Here is a 16,905-nt window from a genome sequence, read left to right on the forward strand (position 1 = left end):
AGCCCAGAAAATAACAACTTTATTTTCCATCTTATGCATGATGTTACTAAGAGTCGTGATTTAAGCTAAAAGTGCTTATGCCAGACCAAGGCCAAGTTTTTTTTAAAAACAATCTGGATCAAATTGGTCCAGATTTGGAAATCCATGTTTTGCTATCCAGGATCAACTGATCTTACTTTTATTGTTCTATTTTCTAAAGGAACATTGGGTTGGATCACTGTGATCCCGATCCTAAATTTCAGCATTACAAAATCCTGTTTACCAGAGCCTTAAATGGAACCAACAGTGTAGCCTGGCTTAGCAAATAACAACAGGTTGGCAAAATACCAGCAGCCACAAGCAGCCATTGTTTGTTTTATTGTAAAAAGCAGAAACACTGCAATCAACAAACATTTTACATTTTTTAGTGTGTTCTAATACAATACTGCTTTGATATCGTTTTGTTGTTGTTGTATCCCATATCTCATTAGATGTGACATCCTTTATAGGATTCAGATATGAAGGAATTTATATCATAACCATTAAATTTGTGATGATTTACTTAAAAAATAAGACTTTATTTTATTTGGTTCAAAACTCACAACTGATTGTGAAGGAATAAGGATAAGCCTGTTTTTTTTTTTTTTTTTTTTTTTTTTTTTTTTTTTTTTTTTTTTTTTTTTTTTTGGATAAAATAGATCCCAATCAGTTCAAAGTTTTAAATAACAAAAAAGTCAGTTTTAAACCAAATCATATGTAAGATTGGATTACAGGGTCTGATATTAATTCAAAATTATATCATGGCTTTTGAAAAACCCATTGGTGTGTGTTTTAGATATATGTTAAGTAATACAGTTTAGTATTTAGCAGAATAGTTACTCTAAAAAATGTTAAGTTATTTATTTAACCCAATGGTTGAGTTAAACATATTTTGTGCTTTGTTGGGTTATTTTGAAACTTTATTAGTTTATTTATTAATAACTCAACCAGTTGAGTTAAATATTTGGTGCTTTGTTGGGTTATTTTTAACCTTTATTTGTTTTTTTGTTTAATAACTCAAGCAGATGGGGTAAAATTTTGAATTTCAACATTCAACTGATTTAACTGACACAAAACAGCTGTGTTAATATGTGTGCGTAATGTTTTTTGCGTTATAAAGTTGATTTAAGCTATAACGCAATAATATTGTTTTTTTTTTATAAAATTACCTCTTCATGTCGTGGTTTTTATATTCGTTTTACCATCCAAGACCATCTTTTAGAAGCGTTAGGATGTGTTTAAAATGTTTTGTAGATTGTGGACACTGTGAAGCCTGCTGCAGCTGCTGGACAGTCTTTACAGCACACAGAGCTCCATATTCTGCTCCATCAACACAGGATTTTCTGCTTGCACAGTTTATACTTTGTTCTGTTTCTTCATTGTTTGTGATTCTTCATTTAATTCAACAAAAGTGTCGAACAAAAATTTTATGGAAATAAAGCATTTTCAATAATTTTGAAAACTGTGTGTTATTTATTTACCCAGCCATAATTATAAAATGAATAGAATTAGTAGTGATAGTAGCAATAGTAATACCAGTATAGACAAAATAACATTTAATTAAAAAACCCAATGCATTGAGATAAAATAACCAATAGTTAGGAAGGTGCTATAATAATCTATAGTTGGGTTATGTGTTGGGGTATTTTAACCCAACTATTTTAACAGAGTTGTAAATAAAACAGGATTTAAGGATGTCTCCAGAGTGGCTTTTTTGGTTTCTTTTCTTGAGCATCCCAGCCACTAGCTCCCCATCTGAAAGATTTTTTAGCATAGTGGTAATCTCCAACTTCACAAGTTGTAATGTTCAGCTATGGTAATTGTAATGGAAATTCATTTTTAGATGAGCTTTATATATTAGAAACTTGTCTAAGACTCATTATTACGTGTGTGTATCTGTGTTCTCCATATGTTCATCATAAAACCTATGTGTACATTTTTTATAGATAACTATATTTCTTTAGATGAAAGCTTTTTCATTATCCTAAGAAGGATGTGTGGTTGTTATGAGCATATCGCACGAACAGCAGAAGACGCCTGATGTAATTGTAGATGAGGCCTTATTGGGAGTTGACCTCGTAAGCAGTACAAACTAGATAAAAAGGGGAACACACTTTGCTTTAGTATCTCACTCTGCAGAAACTGTTGTCGCTGTATGACTGTGATCTTCTTTATAAAGAATAAAACTTGTAAAAGACATCCCGGGTAAGACTTTGTTTCTTGACCACTGAGAGAGCCTCCTTAGAGAAAATAGCCACTATATAATATAGCTGTAATATGCAGATGGAAAGGGTATTGGCTGAGGGTAATCAATAGAAAAAAGGATTTTGGAAAAAGTTGTTTGTTGGTTTTTGTTTTTTCCATATGTGGCGGTAATGCTCCAAAAAGCTGGTTACCAACCGCCAAATAAAATCACAAGAAGAAGAAAAACCCATTATCAAGATTTGATCCAATCCGTGATCTGAAATCCCACTGGATTACTTTAGAAAAACTGGGCCAAGGAGATCACCTGGATAGATTTAAAAAATCTTCAACACAACTTTTTAACTCATTTTCAAAAAAACAAACGAATGAACACATAAACAAACAAAACACAAACAAACAAACTAGCAATCATTACATCCAAGTAAAAATCGAACCCAAAGAAAGAACTACAACAACTCAACATGGATGTGAACTTTAATGAATGATACATCCGATCCTAGCATTTTACATTCTAATATTGACATGGAATCAAGTTTATAAACCAGCTAATATACACACAAAAGCATTTAAATAACAGTGACGGATCATAAAAATAATTACAACTGCAAAGAAGTCTCCAGCATACATACAAAATAAATATACCCCCTCCCAAAAAAATAACAATTGGAAAAAAAAAACAAGTGGAATAAATTCGTGCATTTAAAGTTGAATTTTTCTTTGCAGCAACAAGCCATGATCTTGCTTATTTTGGCCTTCAGACGTGTGTGTGTGTTATTTGCAAGCCATTGCGATCATGATTTCCAGTGATTGGTTTATTTTAGGTTAGTTTTAATCCCTGCTATTCATAACAAAGTGAGATGTAGGATGTTTGAAAAAGATTCGTCAACTCAGAACACAGTTATGCCACATGTATGTATATAAACATGATAATGAGGAACAATCAGAATCGATAGACGTGAACAATCAATGCTTACTCAATGCCACATTCTTGTTTTCTTTTCTTTTATGCATATACTAAGTGCAATTCATTTTAAAGCAAAGGGAAGGGTCACATATTCAATGTGCATCAGTGAAGCATTGTGAAATTGAATGTGAAACGTGTTTCAGGTCACAAAACCATAATTAAAAACTCGTATGGCATGTGAACCCAGCGGGAACCTTCATGTAAAAATGACAAAATAGAAACAGGTCAAAAAGTGCGAATCGATTTGATGTCAACTGACTACCTTGAAGTTAAAATGCCATCGAACTGACATGTAATGTTGTCAAAAAAACCCCACATCATATCAAAAAAGCACATCAAAAATCTTTTGCAGTGCTATAATCATCCTAAAATGTTTTTTGATGCCAGTTTTAGAGGTCAATTTGATGTAATTTTGACATTAAGGTATAAGCATTGTAGGAAAAATCCAGTGTAAATTTATAATTGAAGCTTTCAGATGAATAAACATTTTTTATTACATATATTATGTATTAATATATTACTTATATAATAAAAAAACACAATGTTTGTAGGCTTTTTATTTAACTCATCAGTTTTTTTTTAATGTATGTTGTCAGATTCCTTAGAATCAATCTTAATACTATTAGATTTAATCAGCTAAAATATGAATATGGTATAAATATATCTAGAGCTGTAGAATCAAGCCAGATCCAATTAGTTCAGTTCCATGAGATTGGTTTACTTATTAACCAGGGGCAAAATTTATGCAGCTCCATATTCCACACAATAGATTAAATCCAATGTGCTTTAAATGAATAAGAAACATATTAAACACATTGGATTTATTGATATTATTTCAGAAATCTTTTATTTGTTCCATTTATCAGATATCAGTCAAGTACAATGCAGAAAAAAGAAATTAAACTGATAGACAGTGTGGGTTATTTGGAGCATAAAAATCCTGTACTTTTTAGATTAAAGTAGTCAAGTTCAATGATCGAATTCAATTTAATACAGCACAAGGGGAAAGACAAGGGGAATCCAACCTGAGAGAAGAACTAAATTTTAAGAGGTTGAAAACAAGAAGAACTTTAAAAAGTTTGTGTTTGTCTGTCTGTGGTGTGAAAGTATGGAACAGTCTAGATCTTGCTCTCAAAAAATGTCAGCATAATAATCAGTTTAAAAGTTGTATACATATATATTATTAAAGGAATATAATGATGAAGGTGATTGAGAAAGGATAAAATGAGAAAGGTATGATGAAACTTTAATTAATGGCTATTTGCAGTACTATGTTTTTTTTCCGTGCGGTCTATGTTACAAAACGTAAAGGTACAAATTGATTTAAACATATAATATGTCAAAGATGCCAAAAGGATAAAACATGTCTAATGTAAAAAAAAGGGATGAGTAAAAGAAGAAATACGTTTAAGTAATAGACAAATGAAGTATGTGGTAATGGGGTGGGAAAATAATAAGCTTGTGCTTCATCCAACTCCATTTTCGATCATGTTGAAATGTTTTTTTTTTTGTTAATTATGTTTTATGTATGATATTTTTGATCGAAAATAAACAAATCAAATCAAATATAAAGTTCAATTATGTTAAAAGTATGTAATCCAAATGGATGGAAATATTATATACAATCAGAATACAGAAATCTTATTTGTCAGGCCTACATTTTTTGATTGCATAATATGTTTTGTGTTGTATTACAGTGGTCAAAGCAGCATAAATGCACGGACATCAACTGGATGTCAAAATTTTGCAACGCTATCTCACAACAATTCATAATGTTTTGGTTTTAGTGGCTAACTCGTATGAGTTTGTATGATCTCATTGTACAATTTAGTATGATTTGCTCATCGCTTAATGACGGTGGTGTTTGGTTGTGAAGTTTGGTCCCACACCTCCTTTTTAAAATTGTAAATTTTTGTACTAAACTTTTGTACATTTTCATGCATTTTTGTACTTTTGTATTTTCGTACTAAACTGACAAAACCCACGCTATCTCACAGAAATTCGTAACTTGTTGATTTAGTGGCTAATTCATATGATATCAATCTCATTTGTAGAATTTAGTATGATTTTTGATGATTTATTTTATCCACCAATCACGTTTGGGTTTAGGGGTGGGGTTTGGTGCCACCCCAACCCCAAACCACCCCCCCCCCACTTTTTTTTTATTTGTACTTTTTTGTAAAACTAAACTCATACAAATTCATACAAATTAGCCACTAAACTGAAAAAACGTAAAATAGTTATGTTTTCTCGTGAGATCAGGCTGGGTTTGGACAACAAATCAATTAGCATTTTTGACATGTTTTTGCTCGGTCAATTTGATTTCATTTTGACATCAAGATCTTGTTTCATTAATGTTTAACTAACAAATATTAGTCATTGTCTGTTCAGTCAGTTAAATTATGTTAAAAGTATGTAATCCATATGGATGAAAAATTGACATGCAATCAGAATACATAAATCTTATTTTGTAATATTTTTTTGCATTGTTATTTTGGTGACCAAAACGACATCAATGCAACTGGACGTCAAGGTTTTCAATGCTATCTTATGGCAATTTGTAACTTTTTGATTTATTTATTCATGAATTATTAAATTAATATTAATTTAGTGCGACTTGCTCATCCCCCCAAGACAATTGGTTTTAGGGGTAGGGTTTGGTGACGTGCCTCCATTTAAAAATCATACATTTATACACTATACTTTTGTACACTTTTGGACTTGCATATTTTTATTCTAAACTGACAAAATCAACGCAATCTCATGGCAATTCGTAACTTTTTGATTTGTTAGCTAATTTGTATGATCTCATTTGTACAATTTAGTACAATTTGCTCATCCCCCCATGACAGTTGGGTTTATGGGTGGGGTTTGGTGCCACGCCTCCTACATTTTAGTACTAAACTTTCATACATTTTCAGATTTTCTTATTTCCGTGCTAAATTGACAAAGCCAATGCTATCTCACGGCAATTCGTAACTTTGATTTAGTGGTTAATTCGTATGAAATTGTACGATCTCATTCGTACAATTAAATATGATTTGCTTATCCACCAATGAGGGTTGGGTTTAGGGGTGGGGCTTGGTGTCATGCCTCCTTCTTACATTTTCATACGAGTGAACTTAAAATAGCTTGAAATTAGCTACTAAAATGACAAAAAGTAAAATAGTTACATTTCCTCGTGAGATTAGGCTGGATTTTTGTCATGTTTTCGCTTGATGTGAATTTGATTTTGTTTTGACATCAAGGTTCCCGCTGGCAAGGTCAGTAAATGGATACACAGTGGATGTGAAGTATTAGTGAAGAAAACGTATCTGTAAGAGTTCAAGTTTCTGCCTTTTCTTTCTGTTTCTTGCTTTTCTTGAGAAAACAGGGCGCCTTGAACTTCTTCTTTTTCTTGGATGGGGATTTGGACGGCGAGCCCTCGGGGGTGTTTCCTGCAGGCTTGTTGGGCGGGGCTGTGGGCGGGGCTGAGAGCGTGGTTTCTGAAGTGTCAGTGGTCGATAGCGCCTTCATTTGCTTTTCAAGCTCCTCCTGCTTCTTCTTCTCATCACCTTTATCATTTTGAACAGCATCTGCAGTTTTTTCATCTGTATGCGAATGCAATTGAAATAAAAATGCAAAAGAAATAGTAAAAGAAAAATAAAGAAAAGCAGTTAAGCATTTGTCAGGATGTTAAGCGGTTTTAACCATGGCACAGAAGCAGCTGCTAGTTGTGGCCAACAAGCTGGTTCAAGTTGTGTGCAATGTCTTAGTTTTCTATATACTCACTAGTGAGACAAGATCTCAGTACCAAACGACTGTCCTACAAATTATAATAGAGGGACAGAGACAGACAGAGAAGATGTGAAGACAGATGGAGGCCAAACAGTAATGTCACACGTAAATAAAAACAGAAAAATTAAAATGAAAACACAGACACAGACTTGAATACAGACTACCCATGTTACTCTGCGTCCAGTTAAAGGCACTGTTCACCCAAAAGACAACCTCTGCCATTATTCGCACATTTGTGGAATAATAAATCACAGCATCGTCACAGCTGGATTTGTGGATTTATAAATGGTCAGATTAATCACTTTTTAAAGCAATTAGTTACTTTACTTTAAAAAAAGTGAGCAAACCTGTTGCCTTAAAACCCACAAATTGACTTTACTTAAAAATTGAATAATCCCAATGTAACTTGGAACTGTTAAGTTGGCTTAGTTTAATAAAGTCTTTGTTAATGTTACAAGCAAAGAACCAAACCAACCAGCTACACTAGAAACTTTTTTTAAGAATTGATTTTTAAAACTTTTGATTTGAAGCAAAGGATATGAAATTCACAGCCGATTCGAATGTTGTTGCTTGATTGAATGGGTGGTATCAGTGGCTGTTATTATGAATAAACAAGAATTATTTTTCTTATTTGTTAAATTTCTCATTAATTGTATTTTAGTATTGTCTTCCCCTCGGGGAGTTGGTGGAGGGGCGGGGGATTGGCTTGGTTTAACAATATTAGATGAATCTTTCAGCACAGACCTGTTTTGAGCTCTGAGGTTGTCAGTAAATGGTAGCTTATATGAAAATAAACACATTATGGGTAACACTTTTAATTACGTTTCATTTGATGAAATTAGTTCACTTATTACCTAACATGAACTACAATGAACAAAGCATTATAAAAATGTTAGTCAGTTAGTAAATAAAAATGTTAGTTCACGGTGCATTGGCAAATGTTAAACAATACAACGGTTTGTAAAAGTTTCAGTCAATCAGTTTTAGTAAAGCATCAGTAAATGCGGTCGTTATCTATAATTAGTGAAAAAAATGCGGTAAAACTATTGTTCATTCTTAATTCATGTTAACTAATGTAATGAAACCTTCAAGGATAGTTCATGCAAAAACGAAAATTTCCACATTATTTACTCACCCTCAAGTCCTTCAAATTTTTTTTAGATTTGTTTTTACTGATTGAACACAAACTAAAATATCCTGAAGAATGTTGGAAGAACGCAGCTATTGACTTTCATTGAACACTGTAAAAAAAAAAAAACTAATCTGTAAATGTACAGTAAAATAACTAGCAGAATTATACTGTAATGTAAAAAATAAAGGACATTTTTTTACATTGTACATTTTTAAAAAACTCTAATTAATCAATGCCAAAATTAATCATCTAGAAATTCAGAAAAAATATATAGTAATAAATACAGTAAAAACCTGGAATGTACCATTAGAATTGGAAAATTTGCATCACATGTAGCGCAATGTTGGAAAAAGCAGCTAATGATTTTCATGGTACACTAAAAAACTCAAATTTACAGTAAAAACCTGGATTATACAATTTGAAAATTTGCACCATATATAGCTCAATGTTGGAATAAAGCAGCTATTGACTATCACAGTACACTTTAAAAAAATTCTTAAATTTACAGTAAAAACCTGGATTATACCATTGGAAAATTTGCACCATATATAGTGCAACACTGAAATGTTGGAAAAAGCAGCTATTGACATTCATAGTACACTCTAAAAATCCTCAGATTTACCTTAAAAAACTGGATTATGCTATTAGAAATGAAAAGTTGAACCATATATAGAGCAAAGTTGCACTAATGTTGGATTGTTGGAAAAAGAAGGTTTTGACTTTCACAGTACACTAAAAAACCTTAAATTTACAGTAAAAAAACTGAATTATACCATTACATTTGGAAAAGTTGCACCATAAATACAGTAGAGCAATGTTGGAATGTTGAGAAAAGCAGCTATTGATTATCATGGTACACACAGTAAAAATCCTTAAATATACAGTAAAAAACTGGATTATACCATTAGAAATGGAACAGTGTCACCATATTTAGAGCAATGTTGGAATGTTGGGAAGAAGCAGCTATTGACTTTCATACACTGAAAAAAATTATTCAGAGATGACTCCTTGGATTTACTCAATTTTTTTAAGTAAAGTGGTTGTAAACTATTTATCTGTGTCGAATTTAAACAAACAAATTTAGTTGAACATTAATAAACTTAATTTGTTTGTTTAAATTCAACACAAATAAATTGTTTGCAACAGTTCTGGATGCAACACTTTTTTCAGTGTATAGCACACAGTAAAAATCCTTAAATTTACAGTAAAAACTGGATAATACCATTAGAAATGGAAGAGTTTTACCTAGCCAATGTCGGAATGTTGGGGGAAAAAAGGGTATTTACTTTTACACTGTAAAAATCCTTAAATTTACAGTAAAAACTGGATTATACCATAAGAAATGGAAAATTTGCATCATATGTAGCACAATGTTGGAGTATTGGAAAAAGCATATTGACTTTCATAGTGTACTGTAAAAATCCTTAAATTTACAGTAAAAATGGATTATACCACTAGAAATATAGTCGAAACTACACTATAGAACCATAGTAATGTTAAAAAAATAAAAATAAAAATATTCACAAAAATTGAAGCTTTCAACTGAACAAAGAAACAAGTTTAAACGAAGTCAAGGGTGAATAAATGATGGCAGAATTTCATTTGTGGGTGTACTCTCCCTTTAAGTGTCACCATATGTAGTGCAATAACAGAACAGTCATTTCTGGGTGAACCATTTCTTCAAGGGAGTTATTTTTAGCGATTATAATAAAAGCAATTTGCATTAATCTACTTAAACCCAATTGGACAAAACAATGTTCTCTTTAGTAACAGGGGTGGTCAGGAGGATGTGGATGATGCGACTACAGCAGGTGTTTCAGCGGGTTTTCATGCACAGGTGTGGGTGAAGCACCGCCGGCTCTCACCTGACGCCGCTGGGGTCTTTATGGGGGAGGTAGTTGGGGAAGACCCCGTGTCATTCACCACCTCCTCCACACCTTTACACAACATCACAGTGAAGGAGGAAAAGGAGAGGAAACACAAGTACAGCACAGGGAAATAAGATAAGAAGGAGGAGGTGTACAGTGAGTGAGAACCAGTGCTGGAGAGTCATTTCATTAAAAGAGAAATGGTTCCAAAATTATTGTGATTATTTTGGGGGGAGAGAGGTTATGTTTCGTTCCATCTGAGTGTTTGGTTTAGCAATAATATTTGTTTGCTTGTGATTCATGGATGTTTTCTTCTGTCTGTGTCTAATTCTGTGTGTAATTGACTGTTTTGAGTTTATTTCTTCTGGAACGATCTCCCAATCTCTTTAAGAACAGCTCAAACTTTTGAGTCTTTTCAAAGGTCACTGAAAACACACTTATTTTCTTTAGCTTTTAATCATGTTTATGTATTTTGGTTTTATGTATATTTTACATGCGTTTTATGTACAGCACTTTGGTAATCATTGTGATTTGTGAAAGTGCTATGGAAATAAAGTGAGTTGAGTTGAGTTATTTGACTGTATTTGAGCTTTGACAATTGCATGAGTTGAGTTTTATTTAGCAAGCTCGCATTGTTATTCTTTAATCATATGTTAATCTACCGAAAAGAGGGCTAGTTTCTGTTTGTTTTAAAGTCTGAGCATTTGCTTCTGCTTTTAAAGTGCACTGTAAAACCCAACAGTCAACTTTATCAAATGAAATGAGTGTAGTTAACTCAGAATTTACTGAATGTTCATTCTACTCATTTGAAAAGAGTTTTGAACTCAGTGTTGAAGGTAATGAGTTAATTAATTACCTCATTACTTTAACTTAAAGGAGTAAGTTCACAGTTCTTATGTAGAATAGTTTTTTTTAAACTCATTTAGTTTGAGTTGCCTTAACCTACTGGGTTTTACAGTATTCAGTTAGTTTGAGTTCTCCTCATTTATTGGGTTTTACTGGGCTCAAATTGCTCCGTTTACTCAAATGGATTAAGTTCACAGTACTCATTAGGATTAGTTTATGAACTTAAATGGTTTGTTGCATTCGGTTTCCTCAAATGGTTTAAGTTACCTCAGCTTTTTGGGGTTTTACAGTGTGGTGGTCGTTCTCTTTTGATGTTAGTTGGATGATTTAGCCTTAATATTTATAGATACACTCTTCTTAATGATAATTTGCTGTGTGAGAATGATGCAAAAAAAGAAAGTGCCACCCACAACTCAATATCAACTTTCAGTTGGATGTATGTCAACAACAAAATAAAAGTCCCAGCAACAGTTTTCAAAATGCATTATAAAACCTGACTTTTATTGACATTTATTGAATTTTATCAACATTTTTATTAGTTTGAAAAAATAAATAGTCTGGGTGGCAAATTTCAGTTCAAAAACCAGGTAACTATAAGCAATTTTTCAGTTTTATTATGGATCTATAACTAATGATCTCTGCAACAATGATATTGTTTTGACTAACTAAAAAGTTTTGTCACTGTTTTAAAAACAGTGGAATTTTCTTCAACATAAAAAAAGTTGTCAAAGCAGATATCAACGCCCCATGATGGAGTTTAAAAGCACAAATACTCACAGATCAAAAAAATGCAGCAAACTGATAATTATTTATTATTTATACATTGTACTGTAGATCTACAAAGTGTAAATGTATAATGTTTAATAGGAATTCTCATTATTTCTGTGCCAAATAAACCATATCATTGTATATTTTGTTGTGAATAGTAAGATTTATGTTTTTAATTTACCTTTTTTAATGTATGGCCTTAAAATTTTATTTTTAATTGCAAGTTACATGTATAATAGTACAATTGCATTTATAATCGCATGTTACATTTAGAATATTAAAAATGCAAAAGATTTCCATTTATAATCAATGCAGTTACTGAAAAAAGTAATTAATAATTCCTCCATACTTAATAATAATAAGCAACATTTCTTAAGCAGGAAGAAAGACTGCTTATAAAATCTTAAAAGCTAAAAAACCTGAGGGAACTTTTAGTTTCTACTAATGTCACTGTAACCTGCCAAACCGTTGGATTATGTGAACTTTGTAACCTTGCATTTAACTTCCCCAACACTGGTAGTAACTATAAAAGAGTTCTTGGATTTTAGTGCATGTAGGAAGGCTGTCAGGCTTAAAAAGACACAACACAGAGGATAAAGATCAGCGCTCAGGTGCTTAATAGAAAAGAAATGATGTCAGGACACAAATCCTCAAGTTAGATGTTTCTGGAAACATGCTGAAACTCAATTAAACTTTAATTCATTTATTTTCAAGGCACACTTTAGTATTAAATACATACATTCTGGATTTAAATATATATATATATATATAGCTTCAAATCTTAGATAAAAAAAATAAAATTAAAGAAGCTAAACTTTGGTATTCAATGACATAAAGTCAATGTTTGTCTAAAGATATGTACTGTAGAGGTGCTTATTGGATTGTCTTCATTAATCCAGTGGTAAAATCAATCAGATGTCAATGCCTGTGCTCGAAATCAATAGGTTAGAAAAAGAGGATGTGGGACAGAACTACTCTCTCTAAGTCTAGTTAAGACACTGTCATCTCGTACCGTCCTGCTGGCCGTGTTGTTTGCGCTGGACCTCCTTGCGATATTCCTCCAGCTCATGATCCGTCAGCTCGTTGAAGGGGTTTGGAGTCTCCGGCTCTGGTGGGACTGGAGGCTCAACAATCTCAGGAGACTGGAGGAACAGGAAACATGCTCACATAATCCTGAAATCTCAGAATGAAATATTCCCTATTCCCAAGAGAAAACACACTATCTAATAGAAAATGACAATGAGTCTGCCACAGTTAAAAAAGGAGTTTAACCACAGAGGGCACCGGCTGGAAAGTGGAGAGAGATAATGGTGGCAGGCAGACGAGAGCAATTACAGAGTAAAACATGTTTTGATAGTATCAGAAATGAAGGATTTGTTCAAGGATTTGCTCAATGAAGTATTATTATAGTTTGGATGAGACCAGCTGCTGTCAAAGAACTCGTAGGTTTTAACTTAAGATAAGAACATAGGTGCAGATAAAGAAAACACATATGAATGCTAGGTTCAGGCTTGGACAGACTTTGATCAATTGTCTTTTGCTGCTGTTTTGCTACAGCAAAAATAAAACCACTTGATTCTACTTGGAAGATCTAAGTCTAGACAATTATATATATATATATATATATATATATATATATATATATATATATATATATATATATATATATATATATATATATATATATATATATATATATATATATATATACACATATATATATATATATATATATAAATAAATATATACACACACACACACACACACACACACACACACACACATATATATATATATATATATATATATATATATATATATATATATATATATATATATATATATATATATATATATAATGTATACAGTTGAAGTCAGAATTATTAACCCCCCTGAATTATTAGACCCCCCCTGCTTATTTTTTTTTTCAATTTCTGTTAAGCGAAAAGATTTTTTTCTACAAATTTCTAAACATAATCGTTTTAATAACACATTTCTAATAACTGATTTATTTTATCTTTGCCATGATGACAGTAAATAATATTTTATTAGATATTTTTAAAGACACTTCTATAAAGCTTAAAGTAACATTTAAAGGCTTCACTAGGTTAACCAGATTACCTTGGCAGGTTAGGGTAATTACGCAAGTTATTATATAACAATAGTTTGTTCTTTACACTATCCAAAAAAAATATTGCTTAAAGGGGCTAATAATTTTGTCCCTAAAATGGTGTTTAAAAAACTAAAAACTGCTTTTATTCTAGCCAAAATTAAAAAATAAGACTTTCTCCAGAAGGAAAATATTACAGGAAATGCTGTGAAAATTTCCTTGCTCTGTCAAACATATATATATATACACACACACACTGTTGAAGTATGAATTACAGTTTATATACAATAACTTGCCAAATTGCCCTAACCTTTGAGCCTTTAAATGTCACTTTAAGCTGTATAGAAGTGTCTTGAAAAATATCTAGTCAAATATTATTTACTGTCATCATGGCAAAGATAAAATAAATCAGTTGTTAGAGATGAGTTATTAAAACTATTATGTTTAAAAATGTGTTGAAAAAAATCTTCTCTACCTAAAACAGAAATTTGGGAAAAAAATAAACAGGAGGCAAATAATTCAGGGGGCTAATAATTCTGACTTCAACTGTATAAACTGAAAGACACTCTGTGATCTCACCGGTGGACTGTTGTCTGTGATGACGCTGGCTAGCACTTGAGATTGAGGTCCAGCTGTTTTCATGTCTTGACGATTCTGCTCTCTTATCTGAAACAACAACAAAAAATCATCATTATAATAACTATACTACTAAAATTTCTTTTCCATGACTTTTCTAAAACTTTCAGGTAAATATTTGGTCATTTGGTCCATTTGAGTATTAGTAGACTGTCTGCTTAATATCTGTTGATACTGCTCCTTTAACAGACATTTAACCGATTATAAGAAACGTACATGTCAACTTAAACTAACCCTAACCCCAACCTAATATTCCACTTAATTTAATGAGAATTAGTTGACATGTAGATGCAATGTAACTTAAATTCAACAAACGAACCATCAAAATAAAGTGTGAGGAAATATTCATGACCTAATGTTTCTTGTAATGTCTACGTACATGTGGCAAATAAGAAAAAATGCACGTTCAAATTTATTATTGCATATTAAAAATATGTGACAATCTTTGTAGTTTATATTTATTTTCATATCTGTAAAAAAAGCTTTTAGAAAGTATCTTGCTGCCTGTGTGAAAATGTTTTGCCAGTTGCTTTTTACCCCACGCAGTGAACATCACCTGAAGGGATGAACAGCGCATTTGTATTTAAAATTTACCCAATATTATCATCTCATATATATTCAAGTACACAGATATTTGTAAAACAAATCTCCAAGACTTTTTCTAAACTTTTTGGGTTTATTTGTTTTTTGCAAAACTTTTCCGAGCCTGGAAAATGATTTCTCAAAATTCATGACTTTTACAGGTTTTTCAAACCTTCCAACAGCACTTCTGTGCAGACACCACTGCAATATGAAACAGTTTTCTTGCCATATTCGCTCTGTAGGAAACATTTATTGTGGTCTGTGGACTGCTACCTTCATTTTACCAAACATTGATTTTACGATCCAAGTAAGCAAGGATGAGTCAGTCATTTTGCTAACAAAAAGTTTGGCTTTGTTTTATTCACATAAATAGTATTTTCTTTTTTTCATATACGCCAGTTTACTAAGGTACAAACATCATGAATGTATCTTAATGTTAACATATTTATATTCACAGTCATAAACTTAATTCAGGTTTATTACATTATATTATGTTTTTATTTAGCTTTTCTTCTTCTTTTGTCATCTTCTCACTTTTTGGCTGTTCTCTCCTTTTCTATTTCACCACCAGATTTGTCCTGATGGTGAATCTGAAAAGCAACACATGTTGGGACACTTCTGTTGCTACAAACATTCTGTCTCACACTGTTGGTGAATCTGCCATTCTGTGCCATAATAAGTCAAATCTGCTCACAGTTCTGTTGGTAAGTCATGCAGCTAACAGATTATGACAAATGTGTCTTTCTTTCCCTTGAAAAAAACGTAGAAGACATATTAAATAATTCAAAAGTATCATAGATTAAGAGATAAAATAATAAGAACAATGCTTGCACACATCATTAAGGGAAATGTTAGGTTCAATACTCTTCAGTATCTCCAAGACTGAGCTTATTTCCTCTGTTCAACACGAAAGAAAAAAGGCTGTAACTGTGAACCTGTAAAGAACCTGTAACTATTAACTTCCATAGTATTTGTTATTCCTACTACAGCTTTCTTCAACACATCTTCTTTTGTGTTCGGCAGAATTAAGAAACTCATAAAGGTTTGGAACCACTTGAGGAACAGTAAATGGATGAGTACATTTTCATTTTCGGGTGAGTTATTCCTTTCAGTATTCTCCTATTTATCCTATTCTTCATCTGCTGGCCATCAAGTATTCTCTAACATTTTGTTTTTGAGCATTTAGTAGTTTCTAATCATCAAATAAGTTTGCAAATTTTAAGCAGCACAACTGTTTTCAGTATTAACCATAATTAGACATTAATCAGATATGAAACTATATTAGAATAATTTGACACTAAAGCATTGAGGCTGAAAATTCAACTTTGCATCAGAGAATTCATTCATTCACTCATTCATTCATTCATTTTCTGCCGCTTTACCAGGGTCGGGTTGCGGGGGCAGCAGTCTTAGGAGAAAACCCCAGACTTCCCTCTCCCAAGACACTTCCTCCAGCTCCTCCGGGGGAATTCCGAGGCGTTCCCAGGCCAGCCGAAAGACATAGTCCCTCCAGCGTGTCCTGGGTTTTCCCTGAAGCCTCCTCCCGGTGGGACATGCCTGGAACACCTCCCTAGGTAGGCGTCCAGGAGTTATCCGAAACAGATGCCCGAGTCACCTCAGCTGACTTCTTTCGATGTGGAGGAGCAGCAGCTCTACTCCCAGCTCCTCCCGGGTGTCAGAGCTTCTCACCCTACACTCTCAGAAATAAAGGTATGTGAGTTGTCACTGGGGTGGTACCTTTTTCAAAAGATACACATTTGTACTTGAAGGATCCATATTGATACCTCAAAAGTATATATAAGTACCTACAAATTTTAAGAGGAACACTTTTGTACTTTTTAGGTATTAATATGTACGCTTGAGGTATTAATATGGACCTTTTAGGTAAAAATTTGTACCTTTTGTAAAGGTACCACCCCAGTGACAGCTCACATACCTTTATTTCTGAGAGTGTATCCATAAGAGTACACCCTGACACCATTCGAAGAAAACTCATTTC

The 16,905-nt window shown here is 32.5% G+C and overlaps 1 protein-coding gene across 20 annotated transcripts in view; it reads right to left on the reverse strand.

Annotated features, from left to right (window-relative positions):
- Window positions 1-2,679: 2,679 nt before the first annotated feature.
- Window positions 2,680-16,905, reverse strand: part of add2 (adducin 2 (beta)) — a 53,148-nt gene continuing 38,922 nt past the window's right edge. For 4 of the 20 annotated variants that reach the window (XM_087252793.1, XM_087252792.1, XM_087252800.1 and 1 more), the window contains 5 exons: window positions 14,268-14,354; window positions 12,591-12,720; window positions 9,962-10,033; window positions 6,959-6,992; window positions 5,661-6,777 (listed from right to left, as the gene is read on the reverse strand). In XM_087252793.1, coding sequence (XP_087108919.1) covers window position 6,777; window positions 6,959-6,992; window positions 9,962-10,033; window positions 12,591-12,720; window positions 14,268-14,354 — 324 coding nt within the window. In that variant the 3' untranslated portion in view covers window positions 5,661-6,776. Of the gene's footprint in view, window positions 6,778-6,954; window positions 9,077-9,276; window positions 10,034-12,228; window positions 12,721-14,267; window positions 14,355-15,240; window positions 16,632-16,905 lie in introns of those variants that run through there. The other 16 variants (XM_087252787.1, NM_001365434.2, XM_087252791.1 and 13 more) reach the window with 7 other exon arrangements.

Source organism: Danio rerio, chromosome 5 (genome assembly GCF_052040795.2).
Source record: "Danio rerio strain M-AB ecotype USA chromosome 5, GRCz13ab, whole genome shotgun sequence".
Classification (NCBI taxonomy): domain Eukaryota; kingdom Metazoa; phylum Chordata; class Actinopteri; order Cypriniformes; family Danionidae; genus Danio; species Danio rerio.